Consider the following 18,821-nt stretch of genomic DNA (forward strand, 5'->3'; position numbering starts at 1 on the left):
AAAAAAAAAAGCGAGCATAAGTGTAACAAGGAGTAACTAGCATACATTTTTCTTATTGAGAAAATGATGACCATCCAGATTTATTATTTTTACATTTTTGATAAAACTGTTTGGAAAGAAAAGTGGGATTGGGTGGGGCCAAAAGGGGCCCTTCTCTTGGACTGGATCATTATAATTATTATAACAAAAAATGTATTCATGAGATTACTTGCAAATTTAAAAATAAATTTCACTGTCTAAAAAAAAAACCCCAAACAAAAAAACCAAGTGGGACTACATCAAACTAAAAAGCTTCTGTACAGCAAAGGAAATCATTAACAAAATGTAAAGGCAACCTATAGAATGGGGGAAAATATTTGCAAATCATATATCTGATAAGGGGTTAAAATTCAAAATATATAAATAACCCATACAACTCAATGAAAATGAAATAAAACAAAACAAACAATCTGATCAAAAAATGGGCAGAGGGCTTTTCTGGCTCCCTGACCATCTTGACAGCTGCTCTTGGTTGGGGACTGTCCCGCACCTAAGGCAGGAAGATGGTGGCCACAAAGGAGATGAAAAAGTTGCTGGAGTCCATCAACTCTAGGCTCCAACTTGTTATGAAAAGTGGAAAGTGTGTGCTGGGGTACTAGCAGACTCTGAAAATGATCAGTTAAGGCAAAGTGAAACTGCTCATCCTCGCCAACAGCAGCCCAGCCCTGAGGAAATCTGAACTGGAGTCACTACGCCTTGTTGGCCACGACGAGTATGCATCACGATAGTGGCAATAATATTGATTTGGGCACAGCGTGTGGAGGATACTACAGAGTATGCACACTGGCTACCATTGATCAGGTGATTCTGATATCATTAGAGGCATGCCAGTACAGACTGGTGGAAAGGAAATCATGCAGAATTTTTCTTTGATAAAACTGGCCAGAGCTTGTTTAAAAAAAAAAAAATGGCCAGAGGAACTGAATAGACATTTCTCAAAAGTAGACATACAAATGGCGACCAGGTATGTGGAAAGATGCTCAACATCACTAATCGTCAGTGATTAGTGAGATGCAAATGAGAACTACAGTGAGCTATTCACCTCACACCTATTAGAATGGCTAGTATCAAAAAGACGAGTTAAAAGACAAGTGCTGGCGAGGATGTGGAGAAAGGGGAACCCTCTTTTGCACTGTTGGTGGGAATGTAAATTGGTGCAGTCACTGTGGAAATCAGTGTAGAGGTTCCTCAAAAAATTAAAAATAGAACTACCATACGATCCAGCAATCCCACTCCTGGGTATTTATGCAAAGGAAATGAAACCGGGAGTTGGAAGAGATAACTGCGTTCCCATATTCATTGCAGGATTATTCACGATAGCCAAGATATGGAACAACTTACATGTCTATCATATATATTTTAGGGACATACTGCTTAATTTGGCTTTCCTTAATTTGGCCTTTCTAAGGGAGTTTTAGATCTGAAAATTGAGTTAGAGCCAGTGTGTTAGGAACCTGATTGCTTTGCTTGCTATTGTGAATGGAATCTTTGTTTTATTATGTTAAACTTATTTTGGAGATGGATGGAAAAAGATTGGGTAGACAATGGTCCATTGACAGTTATTTTTCCTGCTACACAAACGATAATATTCTGCTCTATTCTGGTTTCCATTGGTGCTAAGAAGTCAGCTTTCAATCTAGCTGTTCTTTTGCTGGTTAATCTGTTTTTTTTTCCCCTCTTAATTGCTTTTTAAGAGATTCTCTTTGTCTTTGGTGTTCTGCAGTTTCTCATTAGGTATCTAGGGAGGATTTATTTTTACTTATCCTACTTGGAATTTATTTAGCTTAAAACTGGATCATAGAACTAGAACCTTTCAACAGTTGTGGAAAATACTCAGCCACTGTTTCTTTGAACATTGCCTCTTTTATGTTCTCTCCATTATCTCCTAAAGACAATCCAATTAGATATATGTTAGATTAGCTTACCCTATTGTTCATGTCTCATAATTTCACTGGCATTTGCTGTCTCTATGTTTCTTATTAATGCATTCTAGATTATTTCCTTATTTTAGTTTCCATTTCCTAAATCACTGCTATTTACAGACTAATTTGTGTTGAAACTACTTTTGGAGTTTTAACTTTGTTAAGTCTAATTATTTAGTTTTAAATTGGGGAATCGGGGAGGGGAACAGACAAGTTTCTGCCCTTTTGTTCTTCAGTCTAGTTGTGGAGGACGTCGCTTCACTGGCCCATGTTGATATTGTGATAATTGTACTCTTCCCGGCTGAGGCAGTCGGTCACCGGCCATTGGATGGCAGCTCACGGCCGCTCACACTGGCTGCTGGCCACTCATGGCAGCTCACGGCAGCCCACTGCAGCCTATGCTGTTGCTGGCGATGCACAGCAGCCCAGCTCCAGGTTGAGCTGTTGTTCACTATCTTAGCTGTAGAGGGTGCAGTGTCACTGGCCCTCATGTGGGAACCAAACCGGTGGCCCTGCTGCTCAGAACTGGCGCTACCAAGCCAACTCTTAACCAATGAACCACTTGGCTGGCCCCCAAGTCTAATTATTGTATTTTTAATTTCCCAAAGTTTATTTAGTCCTTAAGAAATCTGCTTGATCATTGATAAAGCCTCTTGATCATATTTTTAACACCTGCTTTTATTTCTTTAGATATAAAAATGCAGTGTTTTTATATCCTCAGTTGATAATTTCGGTATATGAAGTCCTTGCAGTCCTGATACTGCCCTCGATTATTTTCGCTGTCTCTTGCTCATATTGCTCTTAATTTCTTGTCTATTGTGATTTTGCCTGTGACGCCACATTCTTTGGCACTTTCTTCATGGCGATGATTGGTATGTTCCTTCAAAGATTTGGGTTTTCTTTTGTCAGGTGCTTGGTGGTACCCCTAACCCAGAATCACTCTATCGTAAATTCACAGACTGAGTCTTCTTGGGCAGGCCGACAGAGAGAATTTGGTCCAAAAACGCACATTAAGATCATCTTGGGCTTTATGAATTCTTAGGAGAGTTTTTTTTTTCTTTTATCTGGCTCCAGGTTTTGAGCTGTGCATTTTATTTTGCTTTGTCTTGTGCCCGGGAGGGAATGCTGTTGTGAGTTCTCCTTACACTAAGGGTAGGTAGAGCCCTCTCTGGCCTGCCTTCCGTACCGGGGGGAAGAAGATGACATGAAGGATCAGTTAGATTCCCCACACAGAGTCGGCCCCAAGGTTTTCCTCCTTCACCATATGTCACTGGAGACCCTGAAAACGAAAGTTGAAGGTTACCTGGTTTAGGAAGATGCCCCAGGGGCTCTGTTTACCTTTGTGGGTTCCCACTTTCACTCGGTGTTTGGCTTCTGAACTTTATTTCCTTTTTTTTTTTTTGCAGCATATTGATGTACTTAGAAATGCTGCTTTTCACAAACATTTTATTTAATAATTTTAGTGCGGGAATCGGGGTTTTATTTGCTGTTTTTATCTACTTATTATACAATTTGTTGAATTTTATTTATTTTTGCAAACAATTCTTTTGGAAGCAAAACAAGAACAATAAATAAATTATAACAAAGAATTCAACAAGCACCTATATCAAGTTTTGTCTGCTGAAGTGAAATATTTAAATCTGACGTTACTTACAAGCATACAAAGCGCACTTATGATGATAAGGCCATATTGAATTGAAATCAGAAGGGGACTTAGAGTTTATGTCATCAGGTTACCTACTTTATGCATAGTTTTGAGTTGGAGAAACAGACCGGAGATTAGAAGACATGTTGAGTTCTGGCCCTGCTGCTACCAGTTGTGCGTCCTCAACCAATCACTGAACTGCCCTGAGCCTTAGGTCTCTCCGCATTCGAATGAGAACAATAGCCCTTGACCTTCCCAAGTTACAGAGTGGTTGCTAGAGTTGGATGTGCCGATAATGCTTGGGCTAGTGCTTGTAGACTGCTATTATTGTTAATTTTGGAGTCTTTCATTTGCTTCTATTAATCTCATGAGACTTCTATGAGAGGTCATCAATGCATTCATTGATTGCTACCTTTGTTCCACGTAACTCTTGAAACCCACCTCAATTTTTTTAGCCTTCTTTAATTTCCTCTTTGTATGACATTGTAGCTCTGGTAACCTTTAGGTCACAGAGCAGAAACCAAGAAATTTGAAAGCTGGTTTAGAAAGATTTATTGAATTGTACCAGGAGTGTTGCCATGTCGTACATGTCTTTCACATTTTTAACAGCTGGAACTATATTCCAGTGTGTTAGGGTATAAAGTAAAGCGAATCTCTGATAGAGAACAGTAAAAGCCCATGTAATATCTAGTGAGTAGTGCGAAGATTTTAAAAAAGCCAATTGTCTTTTGATCGGATTAGATTCTTTGTCTACTTGTCAGCAGAGGGAGCCTTTGCTTCACTTTTTTGCTTCCAGACGCCTGTCAGTGGTGAGTTTGTATAGAGCCAGCATATTTACGGGAAATGCTTGTTGCCTCACCTAGACCTGAATAGGATTTGGAACCAGTTTTTCCTTTGTTTCTATAAAGGAAAAACTTTTGGTCCTTGTTTTCTGAGTTCTTTATAATAGTGGTTCTTATGTGCTAGTTGGGAAGTTTTTTGAAAGTGGTCAATGCTGAGATAAAATAGTGATCCTCAAATGCCACCCCCTGTTAACTTTTTGAATGGCCTTAAGGTAATGAAAAAAACATTAGCTAATGTGCTGAATTTCCCATGAAGCTAAATTTTGTTCAATTAAAGGACTGTACTTAGTGCTCACATTTTCTACTTTCTACTTGTTTGTATTATATTGTTTTTGTAGAAAATGTTGGTGATGATAGTCTATGTTTTTAAAAAAAATTCCTGATTGGGCAGTAAACAAGGCTGACAACCCTTTCATGCTGTTTCCCCAATAGTTTCTGAAACCATTTAAATCAGTGAAATCCAAGAGCCTGGGAATCACTCCTTTAGCAAGTTCTTTAACAAATAAAGATGACCATTTCTGAACTAAATCATTGCCAATTTCCTGGTCACCTTTTGTCCCAACTTTCCTCTGAGATGTTTTCTACCCTTTTATACCTAAGGCGTGAGACTGAATGACTAAATTATCTCATATCCAAGATACGGATAAGTGTAGGTAATAGGGAAAGTTGTTTGTTATTGTTCTTAAATGTGCTAAATTTGGGATTAATGGCATACGTTCCTACCATGTTCTAGGCATTAAACTGCATAGTTTGTATGTTCCCTTCTTTAATTTTCATAGCAACCCAGTGGGCTACAGAGGTTGTGATAAGATTTATTTTTCATTTGAAGAAACAGACTGAATGAAATTAAACAAAGTAGCCAAAGTCACATATCTAGGATGTGTCAGAGCCAGATTCAAAACTTTATCATCTTGTCTTTCTGATTCAAAATCATTGCTCTTTCCACCACATATTAATACTTTATTTATTTATTTATTTTTTAATACTTTAATCTGATACTTTCCCCATATTTGCTCAATTTGTTCCTTTATGGTATACCATCCTCCTCTGGGAACAGGGGACAGCCAGAGAGTATCCTTTTGGGGTACTTTTCCTGCTGGTAATAATCCCTTGGTTTGTATTACCCAGAAAAAGACTCTGTACAAGGGTTCTAATAATTACCAAAGCTTTAAGGTTTATTCTGTGTATGTTTTTGAAGCTGGAGTTTTATATGATACTGATGATCATTATATAATACTAAAGATCATTCTACACATTCAATCTTCTTTAGGCTTCCGCAGTTTATTCTTTGTGGTTGAGTGATTTCCCCGCTGATTTGTATGTTTTCCTTTTGGGGGTCCTCTTGCACCCCACCTTTGTTTCCTGTGTCTTTCCATTAGGCTTTATCTCTCTTAAGAGCACAGTTATACTTAACCTTTCCTCCTCTTAATATTTCTTAGTGTATCTAATGTAGGGAAAACAATGAGTCCTTTGTCTTTTGATATAGTACTAAGTCCTAAAATAACTTAGAATTCCAACTTCTTAAATGTCACTGTTAAAACTAATTGTTTCAGGGCCTTTACCATACCATTTTTACTTCGATGCTATTCATTCATTTAATAAAAATTTTTTGAGCTCTAGTATATCCTAGGACTGTAGGGGAGGCGTGCTGAATAAAAGCGTAATGCCAGATCTCAAGGGGTTTGCATGTGAATATGGTGATGTTGTTAAATATCTTGGTGCACTTGATCGTTGGCAACCTGGTACCTAGTTCTACAGTTTGACATGGTTTTTTACTTTCATGAGGGTTCAGTTGACTTGAACAGGTATTTTTGGAGCACCAACATGTAAGGGACTGTGCTCAATGCTGTGAGCCAGACAATGGAAAGAAAGTAGACTTATCTGTAAGGATTTTATGCTGCAGTTATGGAAGTTGGAAAGGGGAGAGAGATATGCCAAATTTAGCTGTATCACTAGGAAACATATTGTTAGTACTAATGAAGTGATGCAGAACGTATCAAGAAAGAATAGACAGAAAGTGGGTTATTTACATCTGAAGGGCATTGGAGAAGGTTTGGAAGTGGTGCAATTGGATCCTGGGGATTGAGGGTGCGCAGATGGATTTTGTGAGATTTAGATGGGGGACTGGCACCTGAGGTGAGTGGAACTAGTCCAGAAGTCGGCAAACTTTAGAGACGGAAGAGCCGCCAGGGTCAGCAAACTGTGACTCATGAACTGTGGCTCTGAAGTAAAATTGAAAATGAAAATAAAACTGTCATAGTTTCATTTATAAAATGTTTAAAGGATATCATTCACATAATGGTGATTATGTAAAAATATATTTATAGCTCTCGAATAATTTTTAAGTTGTTGTGAGGGACAGGATTGGCTCTTCCAGGGGTCGGCAAACTTTTGAGACGGAACATCCCCAAAGAGCCGCATGTGGATCGCGAGCCGCGGTTTGCCGACCCCTGAACTAGACTAACAAACGCATAAGGGCACTGAGGGCTTCTGTTATGTCAGGTATTTGGTGGTTGGGACTGGATGGAGGGAGTACTCAAAATCCCTTCAGCAGACACACTGAAGAGCTCTTTGCACATCCTGCTTATTAATTTGTACTTATTTCTGTTGACACTGGAGTACCTTTGAAGTTTTTGAGTGTGTTGATAACATGATTGCATGTATACAGAGGGTGCCAAAAAATGTATACACATTTTAAGCAAGGAAAAAGCTGTATTAAAATTGTAATAATATATACCAATAACAAAAGATGAATACAAGTCATGTGTATACATTTTTTTGGCACCCCTGGTATATATTAAGATGGTTACTTTGGCATATTTGTTTTTATGACATTTATTAAAGATACAGTATTTTAACTTCTTCTTTTAGCAGAATTCAAGGAAATTTAATAGACCAAACAATGGTTAAATGGCACATTGAACTTCATGATAAGAATTGACAGTTGAAGTTTAAAGTCACTGTTGTCATTATCCCTAATTCATTTTGATTTATTTGCCTTTTAGAATTATATGAGTTTAGATAAAGGTGAACCTCAGCCGAGAATTTCCTGACTTTAGTTATTTTTTTCACAACATAATTTAATTGGCTATAGTGAATTCTATAGTGTAGACTATAGTTTTTTCTTGTTCCTTCTTTGGATACACTGATGATTTTACAATTAAGAGAATTAATATATAAAAAGAAAATACTTAGCTTTTGGAGTTATTGCTCTATGGGACTGATAATATAGCAAAGGAGGAATAGTTGTACAAAATAAAGAGGGGTTTAATTTTTTTTCTGTTTTTAAATATTTTTTGGGGGCAGGCAGTTCCTCTGGGTTTCTTAGCATGATTTGTTATTACATTGAGAAATTTACCTCACTTTGTAGCTAGTAATTTAAAAACAAAATTATACCCCCAGCATTATACTCACGCTTTAAGAATTTTTTGTAAATACTCTTATAAAATCAGTAAAATAACTATGTTATAAAAATGAATGAAAGAGAGGGTGGGGGAAGAATATGGACGTGCGTGTGTTGCGGAGAGGGCGAGAAGGCAGAAACAGCTCATTCCCAGATAGGGCTTTCTGGTGCACTCACTATATATTTTATATACTGTTTTAGAGATTTCAATAGCTATTATGTTAGGGAAATTGTTGTTCTGAGGAAAGTAAATTTAAAATAGGCAGAAAATCATCTTGAACAGGCAACAGTTCACACAGACCTAAGTTTTGAGAGTTTTCCCATAGCCCTTTTTTGGGGGGGGGAAACCAGCTACATTTAATTGTGACATTTTACAATTGTACAAATGTTTTGACATCTACCCCCTCCTTCCATATTTAGTCTCTTTAAAATGACGGGCAAACACCAACCAATCACAGGTTTAATAGGTTTTATAAGTTTACCCCTTCAGTTCCTATTTGCAGCACCCAATAGTCTTTAGAAACACCAGACAGACCCAACAGTAGCCGACAGTAAATTTCAGACCCCCAGAGTTTAGAAGTTCAAGTTCTCTGAGCATTCTGTGTTGCAGTGGCACTTGTCCAAAACTGGTACCTCCCTGTAGTTGGGGAACTTGAAATGTACCAGTGAAAAAAGCCTTCCCCCTTCAAGAGGAAGAAAAACCACTCCTCAAAACCCAGCAGGTCTGGCTGTGAGGTCTTTCTTCCTGTCTCAGTCCTCCAGGCTTGTTTTTTTGCAGTGGAGCTAGAGAGACCCAAATCTAACCTGCGTTACCAGAAACAAGACGGTGACGGCTCTAAAGGGAGTGACCAGGAGCCACTGAGATCCTCCTGACCCCCCACATCCAATATATGTGCTTCACAGAAAACAACAAAAACAACAGGTCCACAAAACACAGCAGCTAGAATTATGAAATCCATTCTTCAAGGGGGTGGAGGGCAGGGAGGCAAGGTGGCGGGTAAATGCACAGGGAGAAAAAGGGTTCACATCGGTCCAGGCACCGGGCTGGCAAAGGCTAGAAAAGAGCGGCAGAAAAAGCTGTGGTCCTTTCAGACTCAGGGTGTTAAAAATGCGCATACTGGTGTCAGGAAGATTGTGCCTTCTGTGCACCAGAGACAAAAATCCCAGTTCCTCAGAGAGAAGGGACCATGCACAGGGCCCTTGGCAGCGTGGGTCCTGCCTTCCCTGGTGAGGAAGGTGAACAAGGACAGAGCTGCGCAGCCGCCTTCCGACCTCACTCATCCCCTCAGAGTGGCCGGTGAGTCAGTGGCCGGCAGCCGCCTTCAGTGGGAGGTGACAGACGCGTCAAGGGACCTTCTCTGCAGAGGTTGGGCTACTCAGGGCCGACTGCAGGCGGCGCTGTTTATGCAAGAGGCCGTCGCGTAGGGAAATCACCCAGGAGGAGAGGAGCGCGTGGGAACGGGGCGCGCTGCCAGGGGTCGTTGCTTCATCGGCGCTGATGATGAAGAAAGGAAAGAGGATAGAGAAGAGGCAGCCACTGACAACGTGGGAGGGCTGCGCGGCGGTGAGGAAAGCCAAAGGCAAACCAGTTCCGGAAGTAGGCCTCTTCCGCTCTACAACTTTGCTAAGCACAAACGGGGACACTCAAAGAGCCCTGAAAATGGACACGAGGAAGAAGTCCAGCCATGATCAAGCATCTCCCTGTAGTGACGGATCACCAATATTTGGGGAGTTACTGACGGAAGCACAGGAATAAAACACCGATAAAGCAAGACTGAACCATAGTGCTCCGCCATTCCAAGCGCAGCCCTGCAAGAGGCTAACAGCCCGTGGCTCCGTCTCCTGCTGCCTCTCCCACACTCTGGGCTCCCCTCGGCGCTAGGACACTGCTCACTCTGCTGCCACGCTGCTCCTCTCTCTCTCTTGCTGAATGCGAGCATCTAGCTTGGAGATGGTACAAATTCCCCAGATGGAGTCTTTCATTCCCCTCGCAAGATCCTGGAGAAAGGTTTTGACACTGCCAGCCAGTCTCTTCACCATCCAAACTACCAACTACACCGAGGAGAGAAGCATCTCACAAGCTTTCCCCCTGAAGGACCCGGCGGCTCCGCCTCCGGGCTCCGGCCCAGCCCCACCCCTCGCCCACCGACCACCAGGCGGTGCTCCCAGGGCGGAGGGCTCCGTAGCTCTGCACAGTTTACAAACCCTTTCCTTTAGCAAAAAAGATCAAATACGGATTGTGTGTGTGCTTCTCACATTACATTTCATCCTTTTTGCTCGGGAGGACCCCCCCTCCCCCAATTTTCAGTTTCTCACATAATTTGGTCTGTAGGGAATAGGGTAATCCAGTAATGCCATTGACTGAATGCAGGTACCAGGCAGTATGCGGTATTTTTATTGTATTTTATCATAGCAGCATGATGTCATCTCATAACACTGCTTTACAGATGAGGAAACTGATGGCGATTTCAGGACTAAAACAAGAATGCAACACACCCAAGTCTCAAGTTGCGGCTTTGCTGTCAGTTGTGAGGAGCAGGCCTGCCGTCTCCACCGGCGGTGTCTTCCTCCACCCAGCACCCTCCCCCAGAGCTCACTGACGTCACTGCTTTCCAGACACAGCCCTCTTACGTTCCTTGTCTCTGTGCACAGTCCTTGTCTCTGTGCATGGTGTGCGTTTGCTTCTCTAATGGCCTGGCGAACTCTTTCTCAACCTGCAAGACCGGAGTGTGAGATCTCTGTTCTTGATTCTTCCAGGCACTGTTCATCATGCTCCCATAGCCTTTTCCGTTATTTTAATAATATGCCTCTGTTCTTACATTGTTGTAATATTTGTTTAACTCCCATAGCCACTGAAATTTTTGAGGGGAGCGACTATGTCTATGCCAGCGCATAGTAGGTGTACAGTGAATGGTCGTGGAATTTGCCGAATGAATTTGAGTTCCAGAGAATGTTGTCAAGCTTTTCATGATCATTACATCTGACAGAGTAATTCACTGAATATTTTGTGGACGCAAGTGATAATATAATGGTTAGGGCTTTTTAAACTCTAACCTTGCATTCATATTGAATCCATCACAAAAAATGCTAATTTAATGAATGGTTGTAATTTCTTTATAATATGTTATTAACCTTGTTCACAGTTTAGGGGGGGAAATTGTGATAAATAGCTTGGTGGAACACACACTAGTGGTCTTTGTAAGGCTATTAAAGTTCCTATGAAAATGAGACACATTAAAATGTCAAAAGGCAAGTTCATAGGAAGAGTTAGTATGTAGACCCAATTTTTATTTTCTAGAGTCTTAAAGTAATTAGTCTCACAAAGTTATTTATTGGGGTAACACTTGAATAATAGTTGAGAATTTGTGTAATTTTTCCCTGGTACATATTTTAAAATTAGTTATTGAGCCCAACACGTGTATTCTATTTATTGATTTACTCTGTTTGCTTAAGGCTTTAAAATTCCAATTACATCTAAGGTTTTAAGCCTAGAATCTGCTTGAGTATTGCATTACTATCAGGCACTGATTACTTTTAGAATGATCAATAAAATAGAATATGAGGGAGAAATAAGAAAAAGGCTAGTTTAATTCAATTAGTTACCAATTATTAATTATCAAGCATAGCCAAATAATAGCATGTATCTCAAAGCAATGGTGGCAGTTTTATTTATATGACGATATGAGTAAAATAGTACAAAAATGACATTTAATGGTAAATTTACAATCCTTCAAGGTCTAGAAATCCATCTACCATTTGTTTTTAAGTAAGTATGTGTTGAAATCCTACTCTGAACATTTTTATGTCCTTGCTCATAGCAAACATGTTATATCATTTTTGAGTTAGGTTTGCAATAAAAATTAATGAGTTAGTGTTTCAGTTTTTATGTAACAACAACAACAAAAATTTTTCCAAGTGTGTGTAAAACCAGCGGAAGTTCCACAGACTTTTGGACTCTTCTGTTCTTATGTATCAGCCTCTTGATGTTTCCTGTCTGCCTTTTTGCCTACCTACCTGTACAGCTGTTTTTCATGTGCTTTTCAGACTTGGAGAAAGACCAAGTATTTTTTGACAGCTGCATGCTGAACTGCAATATATGCTTGGCCGCAGGTCACGTTTGCATTTCTTCACTTGTATTTTTACTCAGTGCGTAAAAGAAATATGAGCATAGAGAGATTCAGAAAACATGCAGTATGCTGAGTAATGGTAGCCGTCCTTCATGTGTGCCACTCTACTTACTCTGCTGTGTAGATTCCACAGGAAGAAAAAGAGCAGAGAATGGAGGAAATGGGATCCAGGAGTGAAGCTCCTTGGGGCCCTTGCTGCTGTAATAATGAAAGATGGAAAATGCTCTGGGTTATCCATGGTAGAAAGAACTTCTGGGCATGGACACACGCGTGCCCGCGCACGCACACACGCTTGCGTGTGTGCATACTGCTACGCACCATTTTTGTGATTAGACTATAATTTAGCAGAGAAAACTGTTAATCTAGCAGTCAGTTCGACATGTGATTGATTACCAGTTTATGCATCACGTTAAAGCTTTGAGTACATGATATTTTAACACCAGGAAATGAGACACACTATTTAATAAATATTCATTTCATGAGGCTGCCATAATGGAACTTTCCTGCCTCCACCCTTCAGCACCACAGGCACAAAAATTTTTCTTTGCTTTTGAAAATGAAAAATGCTGATTTCCAAAATCCTTTCAAAATGGTTTTGGTAGGTCCTTTCTCAATTCGTTCCTAGATCTTGCAAATCATGATGGTTAATTTTCTCTCATCCTGGTTAAGGTCAATGGGATAAGTATCCAGATTTTAAATTCTGATGAAATCTCCAACCTTCCTAAGATATTTTATTTTTTCTCTGATAGTTTAGGCATACTTTTTAAGGAAGCATCATTAAGATATTGTTATCTTTTTCAATCTCTTGCTTTTACATTTTATATCCTGTTGGTAAAACTTGATTCGTTCAGTGGATCAAGTCTAACTGCCTCTGCATGTTTTACGAATATGTTCCTTTTCCCTCCCAGAAATTTCCTCTACTTTTACCTTTGACCCCTATTCATTCTACCGATCCTTCTCAGTCTGGGATACATCCTACCTCTATCATGAAACCTTTCCCAGGAAGTTCACTGTAATTAAGTCTTTGATTTTCTGTTGCACTTGGTCTGTTTCACGTCATTTAGGTTGTCTATTTTAACTGATGTTATTTTAACGAATGGACCCAGTATGGTACGGTGGAGCCTCCCAGGGAACATGCAGGGATGATGGAGCCAGACAGATTCTGATTTGAGCACTAGCTCTGTCATTTTCTAATTCTTTGGCATTAGACAGATTATGTAGGCTGTATGGGTTTCAGCCTTCTCATGTGTAACATGGGACAATTGTTCACCTTTTTAGAGTTATTAAAGATTATAGCTAATTTGCTGGATAAATGTCTAGCTCAAAGACAGGAATGTAACAGGTGCTTAGTAAATGGCAGTAGCAGTTATTATTGCTGTTGTTCTGTATTTCTTACTGCTCCTAATATAATACTGAGCATGTGGTAAGGTGCCTTTGGGTATGGTTCATGGCTGGGTCATTGAAATAGCTCCTGAAATCCCATCGCTTTTATGAAGGCTTCCTGTTGGCTCTATCAGAACTACAAAACTTTCATGGCTTCTTTGGACTGTTCTTTCTGTTCCCATTATCCGTAAGGGGAGCCTCTGGTATGTATTCTGAAGTGGCTTCCAAAACAGTGATTTGAAGGATTTATTTATTTATTTATTTTTGAGTAATGTTTTGGATTGATCCCTACATTTTTCTAAATGTCAGCAGCCAGGATTGTAATAAATAAAGCATCTTTTACTTACTTTAAATGCAGTATGTGAAGCACATAGAATAAGATCTCAGCAAATCGAGCTGGGGATGAATAAATTATTCTGCCTAGCTCACTTCAGCTTAAGAGTCATTTATTAGCATATCTCTTACGCGCCAGGCATTTTATAGTTCTTGGATTTACGAAGATGAGTAAGATTTAGTTCCTGCCTTTGAGTTTAGTCTAGGGTGAGTGAAAAACACAAAACCTGACCATTTCAATCAATGATTAGTTGTAAGGCGGAGGTAAGAATGGGGTCTGTGGGCTCACAGATGGAGGGGGTTGAGGGGCAAATGGTAGACTTCTGGGATGACATGAGCCCCAGCCTGTGATGTTAATCAGAGGACAAACGGGATGACCCACTTGATTTAGGGATAGAGACCCAAGTCCAAGTGGCCTCAATATTTATGGGAATCTATTGCCTGTAAAGTTTACAGGTAGGTTTGCCTCTAGGTGAGGCCTGATGCACTGACTCAAACTGTGTCTTCTGTGGCCCTGTAAAAGCCAAATGGCTTCTGTCATTCCATACCTTATCCTCCTCACAAATGTCTCCCCAAGGGGGGAGAGTAAGTTTTTCTCTAGTCCCATCGCAATCGAAGTTTCTCTCATTGGCTGTAAATTATACCCATCCCTGAACCAATCACTGTCACAAGTGGGATACCAATTGGTTTACCTAAGTCAGGCCTACACTCCAGCCTCATTCAGATCTCATGGCTAAAGATGAGAGGAGAAGGGAATGGGTGACCAGGAGGCAGCCAGCACATGTTTACTAGATCAGGGGAAGAAAAGTTAAAGAGTGTTTTGGGGAGAAGGTAAAAATATAAGCAAAAGCAAGGAAGCATGCACCATCAAAATGTTTGTGGGAAACAGCAGTTAAACATTAATACAACATATAGTGTGAGACTTAGAAAATAATTATAAAATAATCACGTGATGGTGTATTTACCATCTGTTGGACCTAACTTCCATACATTGCTTCATTTAATTCTCACAACAACCAGCTAAAGTAGGTGCGCCGTCTTGTAGATAAAGAAACTTGAGCCCAAGCTCACAGCTAATAATTGGTGGAGCTGGACTCAAACCCAGCTTATCTGACTCTAGGAGCAGCCCACATGGAGATTACATTATACCTAGTACTGTCCTCTCTATTGCTAGAATTTTAGGAAATAAGACCTCGTATCGCATGCTAAGGAGCCAAGTTTCCGCTGGGCTCAAGTTTTCTTTAGGCTCAAGTTTTCTTTAGGTTCTAGTTCTTTGTCATACTGTGCTAAGGCAGTGGTTCTCACATTTTCTTATTCATCTGCTAGCCTCTGGGGCTTCTAAAACCTAGAATTTCTGGGTCCTAACACCAGAGTTTCTGACTCAGTAGATCTAGAGTGGGACCCTAGAATTTGCATTTCTAAGAAGTTTCTCAGCTAAGCTGTTGCTGGGGGTCCAGGGGACACACCTGGAGGACTACTTCTTTGAGGTCTTTGGGAAAGTGAAGATTTGTGGTTCAGTGATATTCAACATATTGAAATGAACTCAAATTTTATTGATATTTCTGCTAGGAAGTACATATGCTCTGATCTCACACTTTTTAATAATACAAGTGTCAAGAGTATATTTGGTTACAGTAATATCCTCCCTCAAAGGCCTCTGTCATTGCATAAGTGTTTCATTGATTAGATTTCTTGCCTGAATCTTGACTTATTAAGATTAAATTTATTGCTCTCCTTCTAGGTCCCACTCAATTCACTAATGGTCAGTTGCCCCTAGATTGTTAAAAAAGTGCATTAGTATACAAAACACATATATTTAAACACTTTATTGGTCTACCTTTTTATTATGAAAAATTTAAATATCAGAAAAAGTAACCATTAACATTCATGTTTCCATAGTCTAGTCTCAACAATTATAAATGCGTACACACACACACACAGTTTTTTGATGAACCATTTGACAGATCTTGTACCACTTCACCCATAAATATTACAGCACACATCTCCTAATAAGAACATTCTCTTATGTAATTTCACTTCCAAGATCACACTTAAGAAAATTTACAATAATTCCTGTTATGTAACATGCAGTCATATTCCAATTTCTGCTGTTGTTCCAGTGTCTTTTATACTTGGTTGTTTTTTGGTACCAGGATCTAACGAAGTGAAAGTAAATTCTAAGCATCATCAATGCTGGATGGATCTTTAGGCTCAGATAAGCTTCTGTGTTATTTAAATACAGGTTTGATTGCTTTAACAAAGACCCAGCTTAATGGTGGCTTAGCTAAGGAAGATGTTTATTTCTTGCATATTTAATCACCTAGAGATAAAGTGCACCAGGGCTCCTGGGTGGCTCTCTGTGTGCTCAACATGTGCCTTCCATCTCTGAGGGCAAGATGGCTGTTCCCCCGCTCCCATCACAATGGGAAGAGGGGAAGGGAGTGCACAGTCAGTCCTTTTAAGGGCGTGTTGGATGTTGAGCATATTACCTCTGCTCTCCTCTCATTGGTAAGAATGTAGTCATATGATGTATCTATGTAGTAGAGGCCTGAGAATGAAGGCTTTATTCTGGATGGCCATGCGTCTAGTGATAATTCAAGTACTGAAAGAAAGAATGACTACTGGGGGTAGCAGTTAGCATCTCAGCCACAAGTCCTTTTTTGCAAATGACTGAGCTATACCAAGCTATATTAAATATATTTAATAACTCCTAATTCATTACAATATGACATTTCTCTTTTTGAGCTGTCTAGAGCTAGTAATTGCGCCTACGCTGAGCCCAGAGTGTTATTCCTTTTTGAATTATTTGATAGGTATTTTATAGATGTTCTGTCATCTTCTTTTTTGTTAGGGCCTAGCTGTCACGACTCGCAGGTGTCCGTGGCTTCACACCTTTTCTAATTTGCCATTTTCTTTCCTCTGGGCTGGGAAAGCAGGTAACAATAACCATCATAATAATGCTACAATTTATTGTGTGTTTTATGTTTGATGTACAGTGTTAGAGAATTTTACATCTTATCTCTAACTTTGGAGCTTTTATATAAGTATATTCATCTTACATATGAGGAGGCCGAAGCTCCGGTGATATCAGTAACCTGTTTATGAGAACTACAATTGTGAGGACCATTATAAAATAAGAATTGATGCCTGAGTGAGACCTGGGAATCTTCCTGGAAAAAGTTTGCACGATTTTCATTACAAAGACTTCACAGCATCTCTTTAGACTCTTTAGAGGCATTTTTATACTTTTTTCATTTTTGCTGGGTGCAGACAGGTGGGATTGCTAAATAGTTAAATTCTCAATTAGTGAGGCACTCTCTCAACAGATCTCTGTGAATACACTTGTACAGCATGCATACAAACTTATGCCTTTTTTGGAAGCCTTTAAAAAGCGTAGTAGATAAATATTAGATTTAAAAAACCATAAAATAGTGACTGCAAATCCTACACGCACTGAGAGAATACACTTTACAACAGCATTAATAGGAAGAATCCTTTCCCCAGAGTGGTTCTGATGTGCGTTTAGCGAACATTCATATGCTTAAGACAATATTCAACCTGGAGCATCTAACAGATGATAGAACTATTGAATCGATCAAGATGGGGTAGAGTGTGTTGCAGTAATAAACACCCCAGAATTGAATTTTATTTCTTTTTTTAAAAAAGCCCTCTGGCAACATACTTTCTTATAAAAATTTGCCCTTGTATGAATAGTCAGATACAGTAATAAGAATATCATTTACTTTTATGTAGTTTATTTTCTTTTTGAGCAAAGTATTCTTTAAATTTCAAAATTTAAGTATATTATGTTGGCACTGCTGTCCAAGGTAAAATGGAGTAGTTACTACAGGACTTACTCTATCTGGTAAGTGTGGGTTAGAGATGACAAATTAATCAGAGGATTGACCTTAGGTTTATTCCCTTAAGGAGTAGCTTAACTTTTCTCTGACGTCCTTCTTCCCTACCTAATACACTAACACACCAGCAGAACATGAAAAGTTATAGCCACTAGATCTTTCTCAGATTAGGGATACTATCTGCACTGTATCACAGAAATAATCATTGTTATCATTATCTCACTATATTGCTCTCAGGGATTATCTTGAGCTAGAGATTGTAGCATACAGTAAATGAAAATAAATGTAAAATTATAGACATCTTCTGAATCATTTAAAAATTGAGAAATGTATATATGATAGAAAGTAACCTGATAGCTTCATCCGTTTGTAACTTAAAGTTTAAACTGCTCATTTTGCCCTATGGGGGGAAAAATTAACTATGACATATTTGTTGTAGATAGTGATAAATTAAAACCACCATGTTTATAAAAGTGAAGAGGTCACCTAATTTCCTCTGATTCTTTAGGTCGAGATTTAATTTGTATCCAGTCTATGGATGGGATGCTGATGGTGTTTGAGCAGGAAAGCTATGCTTTTGGGCGATTTCTTCCTGGCTCTCTCTTACCCGGCCCCCTTGCGTACAGTTCCCGGACAGATTCCTTCATTACCGTCTCTTCCTGCCGACAAGTGGAAAGTTACAAGTAAGTCTGGATGTCGAGTCTTTGAAATCATGATTTTTTTTTTCGGTGTGTTATGTTACTGATTAATTCTTTTCCACAAAGAACTTAACTGTGACAAATGAAAAAGAGATTGGTTTCTTTGATAAAACTAATTGTCATGACTTAGAGGTGTCGTTTACATGTTCTATTATAAAATATTTGAAAAGCAGTATAGTGCAGAGATTGAGAAGAGGGGTTTGGAGAGCGGCAGACCTGGATCGGAATCGTTATTGTGCTACGCACAGCTGTTTGATGGGCAGTGTCCTTATCCTGGCTGTGAAGGGGACAATCATGGCTGTATTGACAAGCTTTCTAAAAAGGATTAAATGTGTGTCCAGTTGTCACCCCATTGAAAGTGCTCAGTAATTATCGGGACTGTTCTCTGAATTATAAATAATAAAACACAGTGTGAGTGATGAAAGCCAGATACAAAGATGTATATATGGAATTATTTTATGACAAAAAAAGAATGTATGGGGCCGGCCGAGTGGCGCGATGGTTAAGAACTCGCTTGGGATGCCAGAGGGCCCTGGTTCGGATCCCACATATGAGGGCCAGTGACACTGCCC

The 18,821-nt window shown here is 39.5% G+C and overlaps 1 protein-coding gene and 1 pseudogene across 1 annotated transcript in view; both read left to right on the plus strand.

Moving 5' to 3' along the window:
- The window catches only part of BBS9 (Bardet-Biedl syndrome 9), a 373,430-nt gene that overhangs the window by 77,376 nt on the left and 277,233 nt on the right, over positions 1–18,821 (plus strand). The window contains exon 6 of the mRNA XM_019668469.1: positions 18,060–18,234. Coding sequence (XP_019524014.1) covers positions 18,060–18,234 — 175 coding nt within the window. The remainder of the gene's footprint in view (positions 1–18,059; positions 18,235–18,821) is intronic.
- LOC109396573 (60S ribosomal protein L30-like) lies at positions 543–9,152 on the plus strand (annotated as a pseudogene).

This window comes from Hipposideros armiger, unplaced genomic scaffold (assembly GCF_001890085.2).
Source record: "Hipposideros armiger isolate ML-2016 unplaced genomic scaffold, ASM189008v1 scaffold_526, whole genome shotgun sequence".
Taxonomy (NCBI): Eukaryota; Metazoa; Chordata; class Mammalia; order Chiroptera; family Hipposideridae; genus Hipposideros; species Hipposideros armiger.